This window comes from Sciurus vulgaris, assembly GCF_902686455.1.
Source record: "Sciurus vulgaris genome assembly, chromosome: 14".
Taxonomy (NCBI): domain Eukaryota; kingdom Metazoa; phylum Chordata; class Mammalia; order Rodentia; family Sciuridae; genus Sciurus; species Sciurus vulgaris.
In genome coordinates this window covers 41,068,767-41,085,748 of record NC_136475.1, presented here as the reverse complement: position 1 = coordinate 41,085,748, position 16,982 = coordinate 41,068,767, and the positions used below count along the sequence as shown (strand labels likewise).

General features: G+C 34.2%; 1 protein-coding gene across 1 annotated transcript in view; it reads right to left on the bottom strand.

Moving 5' to 3' along the window:
* DNAH6 (dynein axonemal heavy chain 6) overlaps positions 1–15,894 on the bottom strand; it is a 291,936-nt gene extending 276,042 nt beyond the window's left edge. The window contains 5 exon segments of the mRNA XM_079109750.1: positions 6,758–7,020; positions 9,550–9,723; positions 14,329–14,561; positions 15,266–15,340; positions 15,757–15,894. Coding sequence (XP_078965876.1) covers positions 6,758–7,020; positions 9,550–9,723; positions 14,329–14,553 — 662 coding nt within the window. The 5' untranslated portion in view covers positions 14,554–14,561; positions 15,266–15,340; positions 15,757–15,894.
* Between the last annotated feature and the right edge of the window lie 1,088 nt (positions 15,895–16,982).

Below are 16,982 nucleotides of genomic sequence, written 5' to 3'. Positions count from 1 at the left end.
AATACAAATGGTCAACAAATATATGAAAAAAATGTTCAACATCTCTAGCAATTAGGGTTATGCAAATTAAACTACACTGAGGTTCCATCTTACTTCAGTCAGAATGTCAATTATCAAGAATATAAGTAACAATAAATGTTGGCAAGGATCAAGGGGAAAAGGATACACTCATACATTTTTGGTGGGACTACAAATTGGTGCAACCATTCTGGAAAGCAGTATTGAGATTCCTCAAAAATGTAGGAATGGAACCACCATTTGACCCAGATATCCCACTCTTTGGGATATATCTGAAGGATATAAAATCAGCAAACTGCAGTGACACAGCCATATCAATGTTTATTGCAGCACAATTCACAACAGCTAAGATATGAAGCCAACATAGGTACCCTTTAACACATGAATGGATAAAGAAAATGTGATATACATATATATATATAATATATATATACACATATATAATAACTCGGCCATTAAAAAGAATGGCTTTATGACATTTGCTGTCAAATGGATGGATCTGGAGGCTATCAAGCTGAGTTAAATTAGCCATTTGCAAGAAAAACAAAGGTCTAATGTTTTCTCTGATTATGTGGAAGCTAACCCACAATAAGGAGTAGGAGGAGGGAAAGAAGAGAAGTTCAGTAGATTAAACAAAGGGGAATGAAAGGAAAGGAAGGGAGATAGGAAAAGAAAAGGGTATAATGGACATAACTTTCCTATGTACATATATGAATATACCACATTATCATGTACAACCACAAGAATGGGGTCCTAACAGGAATAAGATATAGTCCACACTTGTATAATTATAGCAAATGGATTTTACTCTGGTATATAAGTAAAAAGAACTAATAAAAAATTGATTAGGTTATCTATGAAAAATACTAAATACATCTCTAAGACATATCCCTTGAGCAAAGCACAAACATCATGGAAATTGTCTTTACTAGTATTATTAGTTTCATAAAGTGTTTCAAATCTTATTCTTCACTTCCAAAACTTGTAGGAGCATGGTTACTCCATGGACTGTATATTCCATAATGGAAACAAAATCTTACACTTGCTATTTCATGAATATGATGGTGGAAAAGTACACATTCAAGAGCTTTATTTGATAAGATTCACAATTTTCATTCTCTTTGTCAACAATAAATCAAGAATGGAAGGCAAACTGATGGATGTCATTATTCTCTAGAACAGAGCAAAGCCTTTCTTACTGCTGAGCACAACTAAGCACTCAGATGCTACTTATTCTCATGCACCTTTTCCAGTATAAATCCTAGCCAGCAACTAAATGAAAAAACTTACAGCACAAATTTTAGTGAAAATTCAAATATGAAGTTGTACAGCCCATTTTCTTCATATATGTACTATATTTATGGCAAACAGTGATTTGTACACTGCACATCTAGGATTGATTAAAGAAAAAAGCTTTCAGCAAACTTTTTGAGACTGACGTCTACAGTATCAGTTAATAAGAGAATTTTGCTACTAACTTCTAACCAATCCTCTTTTCTTTCTGAGCATACTTCCCAAAGGTGCCTCATCTAATTTTTAATTTTTGCACTTAAGAAGTATAATTTTAAATGATTTCTATAGTTTAGGTCTCAGTTTTTGCCTTTATTCAATTCTTTAATGAAAAGCATTATTTTCCATTTTTTCATATTTGTTCTGGAAAAAATGAACAGGCTTATCAAAGAGATGGATTATTTTTTCAGATTTAGAAATTATGCAGCTTCACTACCCTTGGTAAGTGAAGACATTCTTTGACAGCAAGCTTTCAGTCTAATGAGAATTTTCAAATTTCTTCTTGAAAAGGGGTAGAGCACACAGATTAAGAGCTAGCTTCTGAAGCCAGTCCATCGATTACTTTTTATACAACCTGGGGTAAATTAGTCATCAATTCTATGCCTCGTTTATAAAGTAGAGGCAACTGTATCTATCTTATAGTATTATTATTATGATTAAGTGATTTAATGCATGTAAGTGCTTTGGAGTAACTAGAATGTAGTAAACACCAATAAATCATCACTTTATGACATGCAAAGTATAGCATACTTGCTATAGTATCCCTCACAAAGTGGATATATGATTCAGTTCTATAGCCAACAGCCTTCCCTCACACCACTACAACTAGCAATTATTATCACTTTTATTCAAGGTCTACATCTTAACAAAATGAACTTATTTTGTTTTGACCAGCCTTATTCTTTGTTCTATAAACTGCTTGTGATCTGCCTGGCTCTTGATCCTTAACCTAGTTTCCTCTTGGTAGCCCCAGATCTGACCAGAGTTATCCATTATTCCTCCATGCTGGGTAAGATAATCTACAGCATGTAGTTGTGTATTTACCAGGCTACCTGCCAATGGACTGAGATGAGACATCTCCTTGAAGCTTATTCTTGATACAATTGTGAATGCCTGCCACATACTGCTAAATTGACTATTTAGTATAGACTTGATAAATGGAACTATTTTCTCACCCAGAGGGACCATGGTAGAGATAACCATTTTAGAACTACACATGGAATTATTTACTACACTTAGAAATTATGTTAAGATATTATTTAGCTATTTTATCATATTACTTTTAAAAGGAATTTGGTTAACATGTCCTCATCTTGTTGAGTCAATATTTAATATTTTCACTTCTAGTTTAGCTGCTTCCAGTTAGGTGGCATCCAAATAACTGTCTTTGCTTATAATATTTGGAGTTCAAGCTAGGAGAGAAATGTTTAACATCAAACTCATGTGTCCATACAAATGCAATGGTGAGAACAAAGCACGATTCCAACAATATCTTCTGATAGAAGACCTCGCATAATATCAAGCACTACACTTATCAGTCAAAAATGATAATATATCAACTCAATTCTAGTAGAGATGCTAAGTAGTCTCAAAATACAATAAATCACCAGAACTGAACAAAAACACAGTTTTCAGCTTCCTATTTAATACTTCATCTTGGTCTGGTATAAATGAAAATCCATTTTACTTTTGGTAAATTTTATTCTTCCCATTATAGGGAATGAACACCCTAAATAACACTCCTTCATAACTGGTTTATTAAATAATATTTTTTCATGTGGTAAAGATTTTCTTCCCTTCTGTAGGCCCACTTTACATTATTGATTGTTTCCTTTGCTGAGAAGAAGCTTTTTAGTTTGAATCCATCCCATTTATTGATTCTTGATTTTATTTCTTGCATTTTAGAAGGAAGTCAGTTCCTAAGCCATCATCATAAAGATTTGAACCTACTTTTTCTTCTGTTAAGCACAGGGTCTCTGTTCCAGTGCTTAAGTCTTTGATTCACTTTAAGTTGACTTTTGAGTAGGGTGAGAGGGGTTTAATTTCATTTTGCTACATATGTATTTCCAGTTCTCCCAGCACCATTTGTTGAAGAGGCTACCTTTTCTCCAATGCATGATTTTGGAGCTTTTGTATAGTATGAGATATCTGTATTTATGTGGGTTTGCTTCTGTGACTTCTATTCTGTACCACTGGTCTATGTGTCTGTTTTGGTGCCAATACCATGCCACTTTTGTTACTATGACTCTGTAGTACAGTTTAAGGTCTGGTATTGTGATGTCTCCTGCTTTACTCTTCTTGCTAAGGACTTCTTTGGCTATTCTGGGTCTCTTATTTTTCCAAATGAATTTCATGATTGCTTTTTCTAATTTTATGAAGAATGTCATTGGGATTTTCATAGGAATTGCATTAAATCAGTATAATGCTCTTGTAGCATATATCTACAGGATATATGAAGAACTCAAAAAACTTAACACCAAAAAAATAACTCTGTCAAAAAATGGGGTAAGGAACTGAACAGGCACTTCACAGAAGAACAAATATAATAGATCAACAAATATATGAAAAAATGTTCAACATCTCTAGCAATTAGAGAAATTCAAATCAAAACTACTCTAAGATTTCATCTCACTCCAATTAGAATGGCAATTGTCAAGAATATAAGTAACATTAAATGTTGGCAAGGATGTCAGGGAAAAGGTACATTCATACATTACTGGTGGGACTGCAAATTGGTTGCAACCATTATGGAGATTCTTCAGAAAACTTGGAATGGAACCACCATTTGATCCAGCTATCCCACTCTTTGGTTTATATCCCAAGGACTTAAAATCATACCACAGTGATGCAGCCACATCAAAGTTTATAGCAGTTCAACTCACAACACCTAAACTATGGAACCAACCTAGGTGTCCTTTAACAGATGAATGGATAAAGAAAATGTGGTATATATACACAATGGAATATTACTCAGCCTTGAAGAATAAAATGATGACATTTGCAGGTAAATGGATAGAGCTGGAGAATACCATGGTAAGTGAAATAAGCCAATTCCCCAAAACCAAAGGTTTTTCTCTGATATGTGAATGCTAATTCAAAATAAGTGGGTGGGGGCTAGGGAAGAATAGAGGTACTTTGGATTAGGCAGAGGGGAATGAAAGGAGGGGATGGAGTATGGGAGTAGGAAGTAAAATGAATTGGACATTATTACCCTATGTGCATATATGATTACACAACCAGTGTGATTCTACATGATGTACAACCAGAAAAATGAGAAGTTATACTCCATCTATATATGATGTGTCAAAATGTATTCTACTGTCATCTATAAGTAATTAGAACAAATTAAAAAAATGACAAAAATAAATATATAACATTTTTTCGAAGACAAAACAATGAAAACATTTTTATATATGAATCAAGAAATATAGTTTTAAAACAATAAACCATTAGTCTCAACTTAAGATCTAAAACTTCCCTCTCCAAAAACTGATAAGGAGCTATTTTAAAAAGTAAGATAGTGGTGAGAATTAAAAGTATTAAACATTAAAACTATTTTTAAGATCATTTAAGGGCCTTAAGTTCCATTATGTTAATTTTCTCACTTAAAAAGACTATTTTCCTTATCTTTCTCTCTAGATTACAATTCTCCTTCATCTACCGCCCCATTTATTTTTCCCCTTTGGTGTCCCCAAATTAGTATATTCAACTCAAATGCCTATTTTCCCTTGATGAATCCTGTCTATTCAATCATCTCTGTTTCAGTTAAGAGCAACTCTTCTTTTCCTCTTGCCCAGATGGATCACTAAAGTTATTCTGAATTCTTTTCTAGCTGTCTACCCTACATGTAGTTCATAAAAATATCTTGTTGGTTTTCTCTTCAAATGTCCAGAATCAGTCCTACATCTCCACCACTTGACTACAAATTACCATTTGGTCCATTTCTCACTTGAATAACTAAATAAAGGCTTTGATTTTTTTCCCCCCGTTTCAATACATGCTTCCCAAAAGCCTTTTCTACACAGTATCCAGAATGGTCCCTTTCAAAATGTAATTCAAATCATGTGACACTTACTCAAAATCCTTCAACGGTTCTTCAATTTTTTTTCCCCCACAGAGTAGAAGCTGAAGTTCTTACAGTGGCCAAAAAAACCTTGTGTGATCTGACCTTATTTACTCTATTGTAGGCATGTCAGCCTCTTCTTTGCTCCTTGAACCTGTCAGCTATGCTCCCATCTTATTTGCACTCATTTTTCTGCTGGTGCTCCGGCACCATCACATAATTTACATCTCCTTCCAGTCCTTATTGCATGCCTGTTTCTTCATAAGGCCCAAAATGATCATCACTGTTAATTCACAACCTCTCACCCAACACTCTCACTCCCTATTACTCTACTTGATTTTTTTCTACAATATTTATAATTTTTTAACATTCCACATAATTTATCCATGTACCATATTTCTTTCTCTGTTAAGATGCAAGTTCCCTGAGGGCAGAAATCCTGCTCTGAATGGTTCACTAATATATCTCTAGCACCTCAAAGAATTCCTGCTACAGAGAAGGTGCTCAATTAATTTAAAATAAATTATTGGATCATTGATAAATAATTTCCTACAAATTATCTCTCACTCTTATTAAAATATTTTGGATTTACAACAAATCTCCCATTTTACGTTTGATTAGAACATTTTCTTTTCTTTTCCTTCTCCCCAGCAGGAAAACTGTCTTGTCATGACTTAATCAGAACTATAGCCCTGAGTAAGGAAATATGAGAGCAGAGAATGGTGAAGGTAAATCAAGGAATTTGGTAGCAAAACTAAACTATCATCACCATTAAAGAAGACTATTTTAACAATTGCTGTCAGTCCAAATAAATAACAGAGAAAAGTCAGTATCATCTGTTAAGTACTCTAAATAACTATCATCTGTGAGGTTAAACTTTAAAGCAATTCAGATTCACAATTATGTGGCTCTTCAAATTATATCAATAAAAAATGTGTTTTAAGCAACAATGGAAACAAAGCATGCATGTTCTATTAATCTCTATGAATACCCTAAGTTATCAAGTTCATTTTATTAAAACAAATTCCTATTTCTACTCTATAAAGGGAAACTGGAATGACATGTAAACGAATCATGTGTCACCGTTTATAAATTGCCATCTTCTATTCTCAGTCACAAAATATCAAAAATGTTTGTAAAATTCATTAAAATAGATGGTATAACATTATATAAATAAATGAGAAGTATAACAGTGTACTATTTCATAGGATAGTTAATGTATATAGATAAATGGAAAAAACCAAAATTGTAACTAAGACTTATCATTTATGATAATTGAAATTATTTTTATCATATTTATCAATATTCAATCAATTATGGATAATATTTATATTTTTATCTGCAATGTTTAATGCTAAATAAATTGCTTCATAAAAGATAACTCACTTTAGGTTATATGTATTGTATTCAATGGAAGACTTTGGCACTGCAGGAATCATATAAAGAAATCCAAGATTTTCATTTTCACGTATTATTTTGATGATTTGCAAAGGATCATGAATGTTGGCTTTAATGACTTCTTCTGGGTCTTGGAAAATATATGTGGGGTAAGTTGATGACCTACTCCCAAAAAGACCTCTTCTTCCAATACCTGTTCGAGGCAGTTTGTGAGGAGAAGGAGAGAACACCTCATCAGAGGGTCGACGGATCTAAACAAAGTCAATTTTAAAAAATGAGTTTTTGTGGGGTAAAAAAAGGATGAGATGAAATATTACATTCAAAGGCAAGTATTTTGAAACTTAAAAATTTCAAACTATTATTGTCCTCAGTATTCTCTACCCACATGCCCACCTGCTTCCTACAAAACAGTTCTCAGCATCAGCTCTCCTTTCCTTCTCCTCTCAGTTAAGCCCATGCCAAGTTTATTACATCCAAGTACTACTAACTCTCTGGTGTTCATGAGAGCTCACCACTCTTCTTGCTTGGTTGCTTTGTATCAATTCTGACTGTGGCATCTCCCCTTAACCTACTCAAGGGTTCTGACAAACTTGATGCTTTTCAGGGAGTGAAATCTTGGACATTTGTTATCATAACTCATGATAAACTATTCAAGATAAATGTGAGGAGTGGATACAATCAGCATTAGAAATCATTGTGTAGTGATTTTATTTTATTAACAAATAATTGCCTGCTCTGCATGCCAGTGCTTCTCAAACATAAATGTGCATGCCAATTACCTGGGGGTCTTGTTGAACTACAGATTCTGATTCAGTACCACTGGGGTAGACCCTGAGATGCTGTACCTATAACCTGAGCACAGGCAGTGTGGGTCCTGTGGGCCTACAGTCCACACTTGGAACAGCAAGGCTAAGTATCATCCTTGTCACATTCACATATTTGAGCTTTACTTTTCTCTCTAGGTTTCACAGTCTGTGCCTTAAGTACCACTCACACCCTTTTGTTCCTCAAAAAAAAAAAACAAAAACAAACCTCTGGGGTGGCATTGGTCACATCCATTCCTCTCATAAAGGTTCCTTGTTTGAGGAAATTTGACCTTACCTCCAAAAGTTGTCACCTCTCTCTCAGATTACAGGAGTAACTAGTTTAAAGATAAGAGTAACCATAGTGGATCTGCTTTGTTAAATGACTAATGTAAAAATATAAATGATTACCTTATTGCTTGTTGCATAATTGATAGAGGATGCCATTTCTGTAAAAGATTTATTACCACAAGCTCTGCGGAACAACTTTCTCCAAAAGTTTATACTCATAGGAATTCTTTTTCTCCTTCTCTGGTTAAATATACCCCACTGAATAGCAGTTTGAGAGGAGAAGCCCAGCAACCAGAACTGAAAGAAACACATCCTCTCCCCTTTTCTTTTCTTCTTTTCTCTTTGTTCTTCCCTTCCTCCCTTCTTTCCTCCCTCTTCTAGAAAATCTTCATTGTTGCATTTCCATTCTAAATTTATCATGAGAAGTCAATACCTGAAAAAATCACCTTCTTAGAATAAATATCTTCTTTTGTATGGAATTTTTTTTTCACATTTCCCTTTAACCCTTAATTCTTTATTGAATTCTTCCCTGGAATGATATGATCAGGAAGCATAGTTCATAATTTAACAGTCCTTTCACCCTTCATTTGCATCCCAGATGTTCATACAAGTACTCTTTTCTTCCTTCACATACTTAAGCTCTTGGAGCCCATTTTATGTCACGTTAATTAGTCTATGAGTATTCAAATCTTTTCTGGCTCTAATAGGTCTCTCTTCACAAAACTATATTAACTGAAGCTATGAAGCTATACAATTTTAGATAACTTTTCATCTGATTTCTTTCTCTCAGACTGACCTCACCCAAACGCATGGAGAGCTCCTGTCCACCTGGATTCTTCTCAAGCCCCTACCTCTCCTAATTTATCAATCTCAATAACTTTCCACTCATTCCTCTGAGCTTAGTGCACCTCTCAAGGGTAGCTTTTCTTCCACTGGCTGACTGTCTCCCAACCCACCAGGGTTTCTGGTATAAGGGTCCCTTCTATTCAGTTCATCATTTTGTATCTTAAATGAGCAACAAGAATCATTACTATACCCCACTGTTCTTGAGTGTCCACTTGTCCACCTATCCACTTCCAGACTCTGAAGTTCTCAAGGACAGAGTTTCAACTTGGCATTTCTAGCACTAGAGTGCCCACTGACTGACAAGCATCAAAAGGCCCTCCAATCAAAAGCTCAAAGAAATCTTGCGTCTTGGTATCTTCATTGTAGGTGTGGCCTTTGCATTTTCTCCCGTTTCTCTTTTTATCTACAGATAATCAATGAAAGCCAAACTCTGGTAATTTCTCTTCTAAGCTATAAAACATTTGGCCTTGCAAGACAACTTACCCACTCTGTAATTCTCACTAGCTAAACACATTGTCTTTTGAGCTGGCTTAGCCTGTTTTAATGCCAGTCACCAAAGTCTTCAAAGATTTCCATTTTGGGGAAAAAAATTAAAATAATTATATAGTATTTGATACACTGATTTTTTAGCATGCAAGAGAAAGAAGACACTGTACAGATGCTGAAAGCTTCCTTCACGTTTTTCCTGTACTGTTCAAGTTTTCCTTAAGTAGGAAAAACTAAGAAATGTTTCCCAATCCCACATTCAACCTTATAAAAATGATTTACCTCCTCTTTTGTGAGTTAAACAAATTTTAGTGATACCATACAAAATTAAAATTAAAAGTATCAATATTATACCTGCTTTTTTCCCACATCATCTTGAGGCTCAACAAATGAAGTAAGTGATTTGACAGATTTTCTTTCTGCTGCACTTGGTGATGGTTTAAGGATTCCGCGAGTTCTTAACTGCAGTCGGTTCTGTTCATATATGTATTCTGGCTGCTGATGATCCTGATAGACTTTTAGCACTGGCTTTGGGGAATACAGAGAAAGCCATGTTAATCTTTAAACATTAGTGTGAACTTGCTGTGTTCTTCACTACTCTTTCTCTTTAGGAAATTAATCTAGGAAATTAATCTCTTTCCTAGATTAATTTCCTAAAGCCTCAGCCCTAACAATACCTACCACCATTGTCCATCCCTCACCTAGTGCTTGAATAAGAGTTTCCTACTTGGTTACCATTAATTTTATACTTTAATTTACTAATGAATACCTCTGGGAGTAAGCTTATCACAGAAAAGCTCAGAGGCACGAAATCATATTAACTCCTAATTGCCCAGGACAAACTAAAACCATTCACTATCTGTCTACTATGAGAAGGAATTTTCAATATAACAGTGAGTGTACTTGAGGAAGCAGAGGGCAGTCATCAGGGCAAGTAAAGGCTTTGGGAGTGGGAAACCCCAAATTTTCCAACAAATAATCAGTGGAAAGCATGGCAGGAAAAACAGAATAAAAGGGAAATTATGTATGCATTCTTTTTTTTTTTTTTTTGGTTTGGTTTTTTAATTGTAAACAAATGGGATACATGTTGTTTCTGTTTGTACAAGGAGTAAAGGCATACCATTTTTGTAATCATAAATTTACATAGGGTAATGTTGTTTGATTCATTCTGTTATTTTTTCCCTTCCCCCTACCCCTCCCATCCCTCTTTTCCCTCTATACAGTCCTTCCTTCCTCCATTCTTGCCCCCCTCCCTAACGCTAACCCTAACCCTAACACTAACCCCTCCCACCCCCCATTATGTGTCATCATCCACTTATCAGCGAGATCATTTGTCCTTTGGTTTTTTTAATGTAATATTACTCAGCCATAAAGAATGATAAAATTATGGCATTTGCAGGCAAATGGATGAAATATGTATGCATTCTTAACGTCAAATTTGCAGGTTACTGAGACTGAAGATATCCGAGAACAAATACAGAGAGGAGATGGTAAGGAAAAACTTGTAGGCTTTAGAGTGGAATTTAAAATGTTAGTGTGAATTCAAGACTTAAAAAATTACAAACTTACACATATACACACCTTCTAGCCCTGTATGTTTAAAGTTCTAAATGCAATTATGTCCAATAGTAATACGTATACATTGTAACTACATCTTGGGTTATAAAATACTATTTCTTGCTAAAAAGAGTACCTAGCTCCATGTTGAGGGCATGAAAACTGCAAAGCAAGCCTTGAACATCTTGCTGTGCTAGAAAGCAAGGAAGTACTCAAAAACTGTTGCTAATATATCAAAAAGACATAGAAATTTAATGATATGCCCCAGAAAATTTAAATATAACAATGAAAAATTATAGAAATTAAGTACAAAATTTTTAAAAAGTTATAAATGCATACTGATATTTTTAAAGTATTTAGGACAGAAGATACAGCTGTTCTCTATAGAAAAAATGCTAATTAATAAGTGTATGGAATAATCTGAGCATCAAAAATTACATAGTCAATTTTAAATATATTAAATAAAAGACACAAATCCATGGGTTTTTTGAATGGCAAAGGACAGAGAAAGCAATATTATTAAGAGATCATAACTCATAATTGTAAATGTTATGATAGAATTAGAAAACCAATATTTTACCATCTATAATGCAATATTTGATTCAGGTAAGAATCATCAGTGGAGACTAAATTTATTTTGTAAGACGTTTTTGGGGAATTTGATATTTGCAAAATGTGAAAATATCACCTGCAGACTATTTATTAACTTGCCAGCCACAATCTTAAACAAGTGTTTAAACTAAACATCACAAATAGTGAAACAACATGATGTTATATGCTTCCTGATCTGGTAAAATATAGAGTTCACAATATTATAGATGAAGCATTCCTACCTAAAATGTTTCAGCTGACTCTGATTAAGCCTACAGACTTAGAGAGAAAAAGGGAGAAAATTCAAATGACACAATGAAGAAAAAATCAGACATATCCAGAATGTGCAATGGTGCTACAAGAAAGTCCTGGACTCTTCAACTGATGTTACCAAAAAATTAGTTATAGGACTCTTCTAGATAAAGAGAAAAAAGAAACATAACCACAAAATGTAGTACTTTAATCTTAATTAGATCCTTGTTAGGGATGAAAAATTATTAAATATATTTCAGGAACAAACTGAGAAATTGCAGTGTGGACCAGATTTTAGATGACACTATGGAATCAGTAATTTTCTTAGGTGTGAATATAATATTATACTATGCAGGGAACTGTTCTTAGGATTGCATGCCTATGTATTGAGAATTAAGTGTTACTGTGTCTACAAATACTTCAAATAATGAATTAATAGCATACATGACAAAATATGTCATAAGCATATGACAAAATACTGACAATTTTTGAATATAAGTGGAAGGTACATGAGTATCCACTGTGCTCTTCTTTAAACTTTCCTGTATATTTAAAATTTTTCATAAGGAAAAATGGGAAGAAGTTGAATTTTAAAAATAAAGTTGCAAAAAACACAAAAAGTGGGATAAAATCACATAAATCATAATAGTAGTCATCCTTCTGAGACAGCACTAAGATTGGAATGAGACATAAACGGTATTTGAGTTACATGAGTGAATTCCTTTAAAAATACATATTAAAGCAAACTAGGCAAAATTCAACATTATTTTGTTTATATATTCTCTTAACTTTATGTATTTGAAATTTTCAATAAAATAGGAGTAAATTTCTTAATATAATTGTAAAAAGTACTTAGCAAAATTAATAGCACACATGTATTACCCTAATTAGGAAAACCTTAAGGCCATTATAAGTCAAGAACAAATCATTATTTTTACTAAGACCTTTATTATTCAATTATTATACTTGGAGCATATAGAATAAAGTTTTTCTCTGAAGGGTCAAATAGTAACACTTTAGGTGTTATAGGTCATACATCTATTACAACTACTCAACTCTATCATAGTACTATAAAAGTAGTCTTAGATGGTATGTAAATAAATGGATGTGGCAGTGATCCAATAAAACATTATTTACAAAAAAAGTTTACAGAAGTGATTTGACCAGTTTGCTGAATTCTGATCTAGAAAATAAAGTAATTGGTGTAAACACACACACAAAAGGCAAATTTATCTAATTGTCAATGATGTTTCTATATATCTTGAAAACAAAAGTTTAACACTATATATAAGAATTTAAAATGTTATTAGTGAAATTCTGGTTAAAAATAAACATACAAAATCCATTTGCTTTTCTCTGTACTGAAAATAAACAGAGGGAGGGAAATCATTTCAAAATAAAAAACAAAATGAAGTAAACTAAAATAGTTAAGAATTTACTTGAGAAGTATAAGGAAGTATAGCAAACTACTGAATCTCACTGAGGATGAAAAACAAACTGCAAAAAAATAAGAAAATGCTAAATGTGAATTGTGGGGAAAATCACATGGTAATCACCATAGATATAATAAAGGCATTTGATTAAGTTCAATATCTACTTCTAATAAAAATAATTAATCAAAAATAAGATGTAAATTGCAACAACATGATGCCATTTTAGATCTATCAGTCTTGCAAAAATAAAAGAATTAATAGCATCTGCTTTGACAAAGATGTGGGTAAACAGGCCCTCTCCTCCCTGTCAATGGAAAAATTGGTTAGACCTTTCTGGAGGTCAAGTGGGCAATGTTTTTCAAAATTAAATATGTAGATATTCCATCACTTATAAAAATACGACTTCCAGGAATCCACCTTTTTATGTATAAAGACAAGGTCATTCACTGTAGCACTATCTGTAATAGTAAAATAACAGAACGTAAAACAGCAAAAAAGCAAAAAATGAATCTTAATTCCCATTAATACAAGACCAGTTAATGAGAACCATATTATGGCATCCTTGCAACAAAATACACCTGTTAAAGAAATCTTCATATGCACCGATTAGAACATTTTTTATATGTTTAAGTGAAATAAGCACTCTTAAGATTAATATATATTACATAATCTTACTTTTAAACTATACATACTTATAGACACTGATATATGCAAATATACTTAAAGAAGCATACAAAGCAGTTTGAAGGGCACACAACTATTAATTATAGTAAATATCTGAAGGTAGGGATAAGAATTTAACTTTTTACTTTATATACTTTCACTGTTCCTTTACATGCATTTACAATTATTCAAGGATATAACATTTCTTAAAACTAAGCATTTTCAAAAATGCTAAAAAATTTTCAGGGCATTAGGAATGCACTTTGAAAACAATAAAAACTATACAACCACACTTAATACTTTTACTGGAATCCCCAGTATTAATAATATCCTGATATTAAAAAAGGGTCTTATAACCTACATAGTTAGGTATTTATATTCTACATAAGTCTAGATAGGATTTACCTACTAGAAAACTTGGTTCACTTGTGTATCCACCAACTTAAACAGCGCCTAAAGCTTAATATTCATTGAATAAATGTTTACAGTGTGTACGATTTAGTAAACATGTTCTTAACTTTTAAGGTTTTCATGTTTTCTGGGTCAAAAGACTGGAAATGATATTAATTCCACTAAAGCACTTCTGCAATTTTCTCTGTTGCCTGAAAGTGGGCAAAATACTGGGTTTTTAGCTTACCAGAGGCTCCAATTTTATAGGCTGCTGTCGTTTTCTTGTCCTCTCCTGTGCTTTTGTGGTGCGCTTAAATGTCAAGGTTTGTACATCAGGTTCAATTTCTGTAGATTTTACAGAACTTGCCCTTCCCTTTGCTTTTATACTATTCAATCTTGAAAACACAAGATTTTGTACAGTATCTTCAGTATTTTTCCTGTTGATTTCATCATTTGTGGGCTGAAAAGCCATCCTTACTACTAGAAAAGAATAGGGTAAGGAAAAGAAAAATGAAAAGTCAAGCAGAAGGACTAGGGGAGGGGATATATGGTGGAGGAGGGCCTAAGGATAAGGAAGAGATTAATTTGCTGAATTCCCCTAAAGAAAACCAACCAAAGTTATACCAGTCTTTACAAACTTAGGACTAGAACCAGAGGAATAAAAATTAGGAACTTTGCCTGGGGTACAAGAACCCCTAGGTGGACCCCAGGAATAAGTGCTTGGGTGATGTTGCTGATAGGGCTGATGTGGGAACCACATTGGCCTAGATTTGGATGAATGAAGAGAAATGCATTGAGATTAATGTTTTTCAGATTTGAGTATGCGAAATATCTCCTGGGGAGCCTGCTTTTGTTTTTTAAAAGGAGATAATTCTAATACCTGCAATCTGAGAAATAAAATCTGCATACTCAGGAAGAAACCAAGAAACAAAGAATTGAGGGCTAATTCTAAAACAGTGTTTTGGAGCTTTTCTGTGCAGCAGAATCAATGAAAAGCTTGTTAAAATGTAGATTCTGATTCATATACTTTGAGTAGCAAAGTCTTAAAACGCTAGAACTGTGAGCCTTTTGGAGAAATCTTGCATTCCTTATCATTGCCCACACTCTCATACCATTTGATGGATGGGGATATACTTCAAAATAGTATTATAACACAAAAAGTCTTGAACAAGGTGTTGGCATACCGAGATCTTAATCCAGTTCAGTCCTGGCCAATAGAAATTTGAGAGCTTTCTAAGCAATTTTAATTTTTCAAGTAACTAGGAAAAAAGAAACAAAACAGGTGAAATTAATTTTAACTGCATTTTTTTCTAACATATCCAAAATATTTTTCAATACATAATATAAAAATTATTACTGTGATATTTTAATTTTTTGGTACTACACCTTTGAAATTCTGGACCCATTTTGCAATTTGGGCACAACTCAATGCAGCCTAGCCACATGTATCTAGTGGCTACCATACTGATTTGCTCAGGTCTATATTTGACGATTCCCGATATCGCTATTTTTCACTTTCCACCCCGGAATATGATAAGTAAATAGGTAATTTGTGAAATGCCTTTTCGATGACTTTCTATGCCCCGCTGAGCCTTTCCTTCTGTGCTTCGAAAGCTATGCTGTTTCTGACCCGAAGTCGGAGGCCGGCTCTAAGGCTCGGTCCCACAGGACTCACCAAGTTCGACTAGAGCAGCCACTGCGGGGTCTCCAGAGACAGCAACGCCTGGTCTAGGAGTTGGTCTAGGAGTTGGAAGCTCTAGTTCAGTACTGTTTTCTGTTGCCTAGCAGCCGCCAGCCCCTCCACCCCCGCCGACACCCGCTGCGCGACTGCGTAACCCGTTGCCACGGTAACGCCTTAGCCAACCACTGCTCTCGGTCCTGAAGCGCTCCCCGTAACAGCCAATCAGCGGCTCGGGCATATTTCCTACGTCTTGGGTTGGTAGGTCCCTGTGGTAGTCGCCAGGTTGCTTCTCTTGAGCAGGTAACAGTGCTGTCTAGGCGCTGCAGGACCGGCAAAAGGCGGTAATTAATTCTGTAATTAATTAACGAGTTAATTAATTAATTCCCTATCAACTGTCCAGGCTCATTATCTCACCTTTTTAAATGAACCTCTTCTGTTTTCCCTCAAGAGGCTCAATACTAACTTGACTTTCGCTTTAATACCAAATTCTCTAGTTGGAAGATTGAAAATCTCAGCAGAGGGATGTGTAGTGTAGACAGCTGAAGTCCCATTCTCCAAGGGCGACCGTCCTAGTCCCTGCCCACCCACCGACATGCTCCCCAAGGCGATAGGAATGCCTCACATTATTTAATGTAAATTAAATAGCCTGAATAAGCAAATTAATAGAGATTGAAAGCACATAAGTGGTTGCCAGGGCCTGAGGAGAGGAAGGACTAGGGAATTTAATAGGTATGAAGTTTCCATTTGGGTGGTGAAAATATTCTGGAACCAAATTATGGTGTTGATTGCACAGTAGTTTGGATGCACTAAATTTAATGTACAACATTAAATTTAATGTTGTGTTTAACAGAAATTTGTTGAATAGGTTGCGCATTAGATACAACTCGAGAAAATAAGTTATCTGGAGGATGAAGAAGTTATAAAAATGAAGCATAAAAATCTAATGATGGAAAATATAGAAGGTGAGATTCATAAGAGTATTCTGAGTAAAGATCTAAATTTTGTTAAAATCTGGTCTAAGAAGGAAAGGAAAGAGAAAATGGAGTATTTGCAGAGATACTTGCAGATAAGGACATTATCTGAGAATTTTCCAGAGCTGAAGTTAGATTAGAATTGGCCTTGAGGTAGATAAAACTTGTTTCAGATGATGATATTCTGGCAGAATTAGGTTGTGCCTCAGTTTATGGTATCCAAATGATTAAGATGTAGAATTATAGCAG